This window comes from Actinia tenebrosa, unplaced genomic scaffold (genome assembly GCF_029948245.1).
Source record: "Actinia tenebrosa isolate PJP-AT-01 unplaced genomic scaffold, QUT_ActTen_1.0 PGA_scaffold7__59_contigs__length_16204524, whole genome shotgun sequence".
NCBI classification, from domain to species: domain Eukaryota; kingdom Metazoa; phylum Cnidaria; class Anthozoa; order Actiniaria; family Actiniidae; genus Actinia; species Actinia tenebrosa.
In genome coordinates this window covers 7,110,129-7,121,261 of record NW_028292584.1, presented here as the reverse complement: position 1 = coordinate 7,121,261, position 11,133 = coordinate 7,110,129, and the positions used below count along the sequence as shown (strand labels likewise).

At 39.5% G+C, this 11,133-nt stretch overlaps 1 protein-coding gene across 1 annotated transcript; it reads right to left on the bottom strand.

The window, feature by feature from the left end:
* Positions 1-371: 371 nt before the first annotated feature.
* Positions 372-4,438, bottom strand: LOC148905432 (uncharacterized). The gene is made up of 6 exons (XM_089040309.1): positions 4,313-4,438; positions 3,197-4,237; positions 1,874-2,882; positions 1,519-1,603; positions 1,221-1,422; positions 372-1,046 (listed from the first exon to the last, which is right to left on the bottom strand). The coding sequence occupies exons 1-6, from the start codon at positions 4,349-4,351 to the stop codon at positions 372-374; spliced, it is 3,051 nt and encodes a 1,016-aa protein (XP_088896435.1). The 5' UTR covers positions 4,352-4,438.
* Positions 4,439-11,133: the final 6,695 nt, after the last annotated feature.

Genomic DNA, 11,133 nt, shown 5'->3' with positions numbered 1-11,133 from the left:
GTTGACCAAAGTTTGCTTTTAATTTCCACGGCCGGTGAGTCTTCCTCGGTTCTATTATACATCCTGAACCCATCTTTAGAAATATTGGCACGATATTTGAAATATGATTAAGGGAATATTTTAAGTGAGTAATAGAGATGCGAAACAAGCTAATCATTTAAACGAGAGCGTGACGCCGTTACACACAGGAAGCCCGGTCAAATACTTTCTAACAGAGTCGGAAGACATACACACAGGAAAGGCACCGTTTTGCCGTAAATCTTTCAAAAGAGAGCAGCGTCGCAATACGAGAGATCAATGATTACATGTTCTTTTCTTTTCTTGTTTCTGTTAACAATACCCAAATTAAGCGTTTAGTAGCTGTAAAACTCTCAGGAGCTGCTTCTTGTGCACGTACACGATTGAACAAGTTCATTTATGAATGCCAGATAAGGTGCCTTGCGTTTCTTGTGAGAAGAGTCCTCATCCATGTTGAAGAAAACGCAAATGTTGTGCAACATTACAACAGTGAGCTTTTTAAGGTTTTTAGCTGCATAAAGCTCGCAAACGTTGTATGTATCATAAATAATGGGATGACTTAGCTGGCATTCTCTCAGGATGTTATCACGGATAGAGCTGTAACAACTTTGATCTTCAGCGGCCTCTATGTCGTGTGCTTGGCCTGCACCTGCATGCTTCAACTTTGCAGAGGTCCTTGAAAAATAGGACTGTATTTGTTGGGCCGACAAAAATTCTTTAACCGTGAAGCGACGTTCCCCTGTTTCGCTTTTTGCTCGCCTCATGTCGCGAGACACTTGTTCGGGGTCCGCTTTGTTGCCAGTATCCTGACCTATCTGGTATTTGGCATTGCGGTACTTTTTTTGGTTTTCATTAAATCTTTCGCCTTGCTTTGAAATCTTTAAAGCCCATCCCATTTGCAGAACCTCTAATGTAGACTGAGCAGTTGAAGATGCACCGCTGGTACCCAGGACGACTGGTTGGCTGCACGATCCTTCTTGTGATAGTTTCTCCCGATACAATATTTTAGCCTTGTCCAGGAGAGTTTCCTTATATATATAATGAAAAGTAACACTGTTAGTTTAAAGCTCATTTAAAAGTCCGTTTTTATTAAGGGAATATTTGTTAAGTCCAGACTTGGCAATATAAACATCTCTCTATAAACTAAATACCGGGTTATTATTTCGGTAATGTAAGATTACATTTTTTCTGTGCAAGATTACCTTTTCCGCTTTAATAATGCAGGTTCCATAGAACATGTGGTTCTCAAGACTGCTGTGCCTTTGAAAAGCTTTAACACATCCTTCCTTTGGACATGAATACAATGCGTCAGCCGGCAATTGAACGTCACCTTCAGGTGTGCAGTCCTCTGTTACTGCATCTTCTACTTTTAGATCTGACTTGGAGTTATCTTTATCCAAGGAGCTGACCAAAAAGATATATAAATATATAAAACTATAATATATATATATACATATATGAGTAATATGTATATTACATGTTTTATAAATATTATTATACCTAATTGGTTTGGTAGCGGCGTCTACGAAATCACCCTCTGAGAACTCTATCTCCTCTACAGTGCACTTGAAAGGACTTCCTTTGCCTAATAACATGTACGAATCATTTAAAAAACTATTCTCATAAAAAAATAATACACAATAGTAAATTCAATAATAATAAGTAATAATAACAAATAGCGATGAAATGATGAGTGATCATCATCATAATGACTGATGATGAAAAATCAAGATGATGCATGATGACGATGATGGCGAAAATGATGCATAATGACAATGGTGATGATGATCCATGAAATTAATGATGATGCATAATGATGACGATGTTCATGATGATAAACAAAAACGGTACGTACCTTCCAATTTACTCCAGGAAAGCTCTTTGCCTTTGCCGATGTCGTAGGCTCTCCACTCTTGGACCGTTTGTTGTTTTTTATCTCTATACAAAAAGTTGTTTAAGCTGTTCACGCCTTTCCATTTCCATTCGGCCATTGACACCTGCATTTTTGCGTTATCTAGGAGGGCCACCCGGACACCTTTTACTCTATCATGCGATACCATAGCGTTGAAAAGTTCCTCCGCGGTTGTTACGTCATTTCCCTCGTTAATATAACGGCGTACATGAGATTTGATCGTAGCGGCTTTCCTGTCACAGGGTCCTTTGCCCCCCTGGGGGTCGCTAAAATCCACCCTCTCTAACTTGATACCTGTTTTAGCTAGATGTCGACATGCAGATAAAAGTGCCACGCTGTGATAACAGCCGGCGTTGTCTTGCCGAAAATATGCTGTGTCAAGTTCAGGATGTTCTTTCTTAAGCTGCAATAACGTATGCTTCATCAAAGCAATGACGGTCATGGCGTCTTGTGTTGTGTTTTTGACAATATGCACAAGCGTCTGGTGTTGTATAACATCCTTCGCCTTCCGCACAACAACACTAATGTGCCAGGATATGCCACGCTTCGCAAACCAATCAGCCTGCGTCTCCCTATACTTTTGCGGCAAGAATTTCATCGCCCAGTCATTGGTTACAAACACAGACGTTGGTCCCAGTCTTCGCAATATGTCAATACGAGCCCTATCTTGCTGCGTAGATCGTAGCTGGTGTGCCTTCCAGGCGTTAATTGCTGGAACAGCTTGCTTGAACATATACTCAAGGTCGTCTCGATCATCATTCGTTAATGCTGAACCGGAACTAAGTAGTTTTGTCTCCACTTCCTTTATTGCGTTTTTTAACTCCTCGCATGATGCACAACGCTCATCGTGAGCATGAACGCACGCAACGGTCTTGAAGTGCTCATCTTTTGGATCGCTCAAAGCGTACGAGATGCAGTGGTCAGCAATATTAGACAAAACAGCTATGTGCACCTGATCAGTAAAAAAAAACCTTTGTAAGAAAAAAATTTTAACCATTACCTGATAGGTTATTAGATCGTCGTTTAGAGAAACATTTTGGATTCCTTTAAGTTTTTTTTTTTTTGTAAACTACTTTAACGCTCGCAATCAGGATTGCGCGATAGCAATTTTCGATAATAAGAAGACTGCACTCACTTCATCCAGTTGCACCTTTTATGATCATCTTATTTCAACATGCGCAGTTTGAGGGTGGAGCACATGGGAAACGTATTTGCCGGTGAAATGAATGATAACGATTCGTACAAAATAATTCAGACAAGTAATACCTTATAATTGCCTTTGAGGTATTGTTTTCCTTTTCTCAATGACAGATCAAGTTGTTTCAAAACGGGTTTTTCGAGGCACCCATAATCACAAAGCTTCTGGGAGATAGACAGCAAATCATCAAATGCTTTAGACCCTTTGGCAGCTATGTAATCTAGACCCTGTAAAGATTTGCGAACTGAGGCACTGCATGATGACAAAATTCGTCTCATGGTGGAAGCGCTGAATGGGATAAAGCTAACTTCTTTACAATACTGAGTGTACTGGTCGATAATACGCTGTGGCACCATAGTCCTGATGACGTTAGGTGTTTGGAGAATCTGCCCATTTGAGAGTTGTAGATACCGCTGGCCAAAAGGCAGATCTTGAACGACGTGAGAGCTTGTTATGAAAGTTAAGAAGTGATCCAGTTGAGAGGGGTTGATGCGCAATTTTGGACTTTGAGTTTCAGGCAATAATGCACCACGCCCATGTTGTAATTGGTGATGACGGGCAGCCTTTACTCTGAAATCAGTAATCCCTGGAATGTACGCTTGAATAGTGGAGTAAGGAACTAGGTCTGCCATAAAAGATAATACTTGTCGTCGGGTGTCCCAACTATCTGCGTTATCGTAAGCTTCAGCCAATGCTGTTAAGTAGGTCTTTTCAATAATATCATGAGCACCTAACGCTTTCTCTACAGAATGTGAGCGTTTCAGATCTTCCCATAAACACCGTGGATCATTTGGTTGAATAACTTCTAAAACTGCTACAACTGCATCTTTGGTCTGGCTGATATATTTATTCTGAGAATGGGAAGATAAATGATTCCATGCTTTACTTGTCTTTGATATGTTGGCTCTTCCACTAGCATCAAGAAACGCATTTAACTTTGCGCGACGGATAAGTAGACTTGAATCTTTCTTCGAGGTAGTTAAGCTAAGTTGTTCACTGGAACTACTACTGCTGGTGTTTTCTGGGATGAACTGACTTGAATCTTCTGGCGCGATGTACAGGTTTTCCATTTCAGAGCATATGCCACTTAGGTCGGTTAGAGAGTCATTCTTTAAACAAAATATTCACACAAAAAATTAATAGTTTGGAAGCAACACTATGAAAGAATTTCTTATATTGATTACTTTTTCTGTATCAGATGATGGGCATGATGCATTGTTCATGGATTGATCTTGCTCTTTTTGACTAATGTTTAGCTCTGCGCCCCCTAAAGACAGACGACACCGCTTGCATATAGCTGTGGGGATAATAAAGAGAGCATTGTAATCGTGTAAATCATGAAATAATAACAAATTATCATTATTATGAATATTATTATGTGTGAGTAATTGCCCTATTTCACGTCACTGCTTGTTTATGTGGGGGATAGAATTGCCAAATGCAACAGGAAATTCAACAAAATTTGCTCCTAGCGAAACAGTTTAATCTAAAATGGCCTGGTATTCAGATATAATGTGTGTTAATATGTATCTGAGCGTTTTCTGGGTATTCTACTTCTCTTCGTGAATTGATACGGATTTTAGAACAATTATCGGTTAATTTGCGTTGATTTGACCCCGTCCGACGACCATGATCCTTTGCGTTTAAACAATAGATTGTTTCAATGTGACGTCATAGTGAAATAGGGCAATTGAACCAGGAGAATGAACAATTAAATAATTACGATAATCATGCATGATGATGATGATAATCATGGGTGATGGTGATGATGATGATAAACATGGATGATGGTGATGATGATGATAAACATGGATGATGGTGATGATGATGATAATCATGGGTGATGGTGATGATGATGATAAACATAGATGATGGTGATGATGATGATAATCATGGGTGATGGTGATGATGATGATAAACATGGATGATGGTGATGATGATGATAAACATGGAGGATGGTGATGATGATGATAAACATGGATGATGATGATGATGATGATGACGATAATCATGCATGATGACATGATGATTTTGATGAGAATGATAAATCATCGATGAGAAAAATAATCGGTTAAATGCGAACTTACGTGAACCAACCGGAACGAGCACTGATGTGAGATCAAATAGTCGTTTGGACTGTACAAGATTGATTCCGCGATCACCTTTTCTGGGGTGTGTTTTATGAGGAGCCCACTCTGTAGGGACAGCACACATTTTCTTGTTGCAAACCCAACTCACGCCAAATTTATCTCTATGTCGAGGACAAATAGATCGCTTTAGTGCATTATCGTCTTGTTCGAAAATACCTACAATATCGGAAAAGAGAGAGTTATTAGAATTGGACCAGTTTACCGCCTAATAGATGTTAGCCGGAGATATAAGCCATGAAGCCTTTTTGAAGTTTGGACTATGTGAGACAGCTTAGAAAAAAAGTTTTTTTAAAATAATATTTACAATATACACAAATTTTGTTTGGTGTCAATCATATTTCCAGAGTGAAGTCCCACTGAAGAATCTTCCACGTCTTGATCTTCTCTCCTTCAATAGTCAAGTTTTACATAGTTTAAAACAAACTGCCAATACGTTAGAGACGTATGGGGTATATATACGGCGATCAGTCAAGCATATTTGGGTCATTATATAACTTCATGAAAACATACCTGCTCTTGCTAGTAGAAGAGAGATTTCGGTATCGACGGAAGAATCAAACGTTCGGAAAGTCTTCAAATGACCTCTGATTTCTTTCTTGCAATTTGTAATTGATATGCATTTGGTATTAGATGGATTAAACTTGCTGGGACCACAAGGACCACCCACAAAGTTGGAATAATCACATGTTGCCATTATTCGTCGCGAATTATTCTCAGCGTCGTTCAAAACACTGCGTAAATAACATAAGGAAGGGCACGTGGACACGCGCGTGCTGAAAAAGGTTGTCAATTTCATTTCTCTTCCGTAGAAAACGATGTAACAAAACATAAATAAAGCGAAAAATCTATCGATATTCTAACAGATCAATCAATTGCATTGAAAGGCAAACAATAAATAGATATCTAAAATACATGATCGTGAAATTGAAAAATGACAAAGTACTTCTTCCGACTCTGTTAGAAAGTATTTGACCGGGCTTCCTGTGTGTAACGGCGTCACGCTCTCGTTTAAATTAGCTCGTTTCGCATCTTTGTTACTTACTTAAAATATTCCCTTAATCATATTTCAAATATCATGCCAATATTTCTGAAGATGGGTTCAGGATGTATAATAGAACTGAGGAAGACTCACCGGCCGTGGAAATTAAAAGCAAACTTTGGTCAACTTTGTACTTTAATAATGCAGAGCCGATAATGGCGACAACAACATAGCATACCGTCGAGAAGTTAGCCCGGGATTCAGCCCGGGATTCGCCAGCCGCCGATTCAATGAACGTAAACCAGTTTTAAATCCTTTTTTCCAATTAAACCTCTTCCCTAATTGTCCCAAAGTTGTTCAAAATACACCATTACATTCACCTCACTCAATAAATTGGTAATGCGATGATTCACGTTGGCTCTACATAATAGCGCCGGCGACACTTCGAAAAATTCACACTTGCTGCAGAATTTGGAGACAAATTCTAAGTTTAATAACTTCGCCAATTGTTATCGTCTGGCCTTTAAACTTCACAAACCGGTGAACCTCATGTTCTAAAACCCATTGCAAAAAAATTTCCAGCTCGTAAGTATTTTAGTGTTCCTCTTTTCGAGACGTCTTTTCGGTGATTTTCGCGCCAAAATCACAATTTCGAACCTTAATAACATTTACGCTTTTTACTCTAGAGTCACGAAACTTCTGCAGCATAAGTCCTGTTTACTACTTAACCCATTGCAATGCTTTTTGTGTTCCTTTAATCCGTTAAAGCCATCCAAAATTTGGAAGAAATCCCTTCGTGCGTGACCCCATCGCCGACCCGGGCACTTCGAAAAATTCACACTTGCTGCAGAATTCAAGTAGCTTCATTTTGTTTTCGTAGTAAAACGAATTACTTAGAATCGTTTCAGTTGTAGTTGGAAGTCATATGCTCGTTGTATCTACTGTGCAGAGGCTGCATGCGAAGCCGTTATAAATCTCATACATAGCTAGTAGGGTGCAAACAATCAATCCGTGAAACACTAATAAGCCTGAAGTGAGATGACGTTCTAGTACCCCCAACTCTGCACCATAATAGTTTTTAAAATTCTTTCATATTAAAATTTTTGATTCCTTAGAGAATACAGGAACAATAGTCATAATTAAAGATCAAAAGCAGTGTGAAAAGGATTATGGTCTAGAGACAGGGGTAAAACGTCATCTCGCTTCAGGCTTATTCATTGCCCCAAATAGTACAAAATAGTGCTAATTAAACAATAGCAAACAATGGGATTGACATGAAATCGTGCTATTTAGTATTACTAAAGTTTCACTGTTATATTGTTTGCACTCTATATATTAATAATAATAATAGTATAGTTGTATATTTTCATATTTGCACAAAATTGTACATTAATTGTGTAAAACCCGCTTGGGAGGAATGCATATCGCTCATTGTCGTCTGTCCAGTCACTGACACGCCAATTTGTTAGCGATCTGGTAACTACATTTCTCCTTTTCCATAATCAGTTTTATTATAGCCTCGGTGCCCAACACCAAATAAAGATATTGAAAGCCCAAGATTTTGGGGAATTCCGGTCTTTCAAAATCTGACGTCCCTTCTTCGTATAAATTTTGGCCAAATATCTCTCCTACTGCATTTCGAATGGCTTCAACTGTTTCTTCACCAAAATAAGTCTGCCCAATGTTGTCTGTACATTCCTTCAAAAAAGCTTTCTTTTTTCCTTTCGAAATAAAATACTGGTGTCGTCTGTATTGGTTGTGATTGTTTCTGCTGGTTTCCTTTGTACAAACAATATCAAGAAGATAGTCTTTTATTGAACTGACCTTCTCCCAAACTTCGTTTTTGTTAACATCTTCTTCCTGCATTTCCTCTTTGCTGGAAAGGTTTCTCTTCATCATCCAGTATTTCTTAGCCCTGGCCATTAGACTTGCTTTGCAACCAGAATGGACATTGTTAAGAGTTACAAAGTCGGCCAATACTGTCGTCTCGACGATGTCGGTAAATGAAATATTACCGCTTGAGTCTGTCACTTGGCAGTAAAGCTGCATGTTACCTCCTGGGCCATTAACGATTTCTGAATAGCTTTGCTCGTCACTTCGGCTTCCTGACAGCTGAAATCCACTACTTAAGTCATACCATTTATACTCCAATTTTCCTTTACCAGTTGCAACACATTTTAGGTTAAGTTGCTCCTTAGGCAGCAAGAACAGACGCTTTGGGGGGTGCACCACAATGCCAAGATCCTCTCGCGGCTCCAGTTTGAGGAATGACCAGTCAATCTCACCATTCAAAAGGCCTTTTGCTATTTCTGTCCTTGCCCTTGTTGTGTCTACTTCCCTTGCACCGAAGGTCAACAGAGACGTCACCACCCTTGCGTATACCATGCAATACACAGCACAACTACAGCGATCTACCTGTGTTGGAAAATCCTTCTCAGTAGTTATTGAAATTTCTCTGTATGTATCGGAAATCACTGGTTTGCTGTAAAACACTTGACCATAATCTATGTATAAGGATAATAGTTTACAGAAATTTGCGTCTACTGTTCTCTGACCTAAAGGGTCGTAGAACACAATTTCCCGTAAGAGCTGAGTTTTATCCTTAACAATAGTCAAAGTCCAGTGACAGCCATCAACTAGTTGCGGTAGTACAAAATAATTCACCAATCCTTCCTTGCAACTTTTCATTCGGGTTGTTAGCTTTATCAAGGCGATGCCTTTTTCTTCAGGTGTCATGTCGCGACTGCTTTGAATCCCGTGAAGTTGCGCATTCAGATTGGTATCAAACATCTTTACTGTTAGGCCAACTTCCTTTGCTTCTTTTGCAATTAAAGACAAGGATGCACTGAGTATGTTATCGTTGACGTATCCTGTCGGTGACACTAAGGAATAACTGTGGTCAGTTTGGGGGTACTCCAGAGTTTTAAGGTCTTTTCCAAAGATTTTAATTCCAGCAATTTCAGCAAACATTTCATCTCTACCATCTATGTTCATGCATCGCTTTAGCTTTGCTTCACAGGTAAGCGCTTTTTCACAACCATTTAGTGTTTCCTCTTGAAAGTCATGATGGGTGTTTTGTCCGGACAAATTAGCGTCCACGCCCGACAAAGAAGAACATTCCTCCACCTGCGCATCCCTCTCATAAAACAATATATAGCAGCTTGTTTCTACCAGTTTACTGGACAAATAACCTGGCTTCAATTCTCTGACTTGATCGTCATCCACTTCTACTAACTTATCGTCCGCATCTAGGCCTAAAAGTGCCTTGTAATGACCTGTCTGCAGATGCTCACCCACATGCAAGACCACTGCTTTCAAATGATAACGCTCTGTTTTTGATTCTTCCACAGACGTTGTGATATACCTAGATCTTAATTGTATTGTTCTGTCTATTCGAACCCTTTCCGATTTCTTTGTCTGTCCACCAGTATACCTCTTCAACGTCAGGGTTAATACTTCTGGGGCTAATGCGATATTGCTGTATTTCAGGTGGTCTGTTTCTCTTTTACAAGTATCGCATCGAACTTGACACTCTTGCTTTCCTAGAATTTCAGCTTCAAAGAATTGATCATATATGTTTTGTAATCGCAATTCCTTGTGAACCGTCTCCTTTGCATCTGGAATGGTAAGTGAGAAAGAATGCATTGCTTCATCTTGAATATGACATTCCGAGTCACAGTCGAGGCATTTTTTGAATGTGGAAAGTACCGAGCTTGCACGCTGGCACGCCAAACTTCCTCGCCCAGTACAAGATTCTTTGAGGTCGTTCATTAGCAGCACAAGTCCTTCCTCTGCATCTTGTTGCCCCGTACCCCACTTGTGCCTCCTTAAAAATTGGTTGTATAAACCCTTATGCACATCAAGTGGTCTTGAACGGACTTTCATTTTTCGTAACGTTGTGGCGGCTTCTCGTCCCACATTGCTGCTGTTGAAATTGTAGGTATCGTCTTCGATGTTTTGTGAAAGGTTCAGTTCACAGATACATTGTAAAAGGGAATTGAGCCAGCAACTGTTACCAAAATTTTGAAGACCTTCGTAACCATAATTGGACCTAGGACAGGTTATAGAAGCTGATGATATCGAGGAAGAATTTGCAAATTGCGAATTCCTTCCACACTCTGTTTTACATTCCATTGGCATCTTTTCTCGTTCTGCCTTCTTATTCTCTTTATTTTTCCATTTTCGTTTCACTTGTTTCCTTTTCTCGTGCTTCTCAGTGGATCTTGGTTGTTCGTCGCACGAACGAGAACTATTTAACGCTTTGGCTTTTTCTCTCCAAACTTCTCGGTCTTCAAGAGATAATTGCTTCCATTCCCTCGCACATGCTTTTCTTATCAGATTTTGATTATTCTTGTATTTCTTTTGCATTCTAGAATTAATGCTTCCAGCGAATAAGTTGAATCCGTTCGTTGTGTTAGCACCTTCTTTAGCCTGAACCTGTTTTTCTGGTGTTGGCGGCATACTCTGCTTTGGAGCATTTTGGTACGTCCCAGTCTTTTTGTGGACGGTCTTTGTTGGCTTGCACCATTCCTCTTGCGCCATTTCGTATGATTCATTGAGGATGGAACCGCTATCGTACTCCTTCTTTTTTCGTTTTAATTGCTTCTTATTAGCCTTCTTTGTTGTCCGAAATTCTTCTGCGAATCCAACAAGCCGACTATCAAGGAAGTCATATTGCTGCTTAATAAATTCGTCCACTCTTAACCTTTTTTTCCCCCCGAAGTCATCAAACTTCAAGAGTTTGAAATAATTCTCTATATGACCCTGGGTTTTCGTGGTTTAGTCCAGATAAAATACTTACGAGCTGGAAATTTTTTTGCAATGGGTTTTAGAACATGAGGTTCACCGGTTTATGAAGTTTAAAGGCCAGACGATA

Excerpts from the sequence above, each read along its gene's own strand:
- LOC148905432 (XM_089040309.1), bottom strand. The coding sequence starts at position 4,351 with ATGAACAATGCATCATGCCCATCATCTGATACAGAAAAA. Across the intron at positions 2,883-3,196 it reads ACCTCAAAGGCAATTATAAG|GTGCACATAGCTGTTTTGTC; the intron begins GTATTACTTGTC and ends TTTACTGATCAG. Across the intron at positions 1,604-1,873 it reads TTCCTGGAGTAAATTGGAAG|GCAAAGGAAGTCCTTTCAAG; the intron begins GTACGTACCGTT and ends ACATGTTATTAG.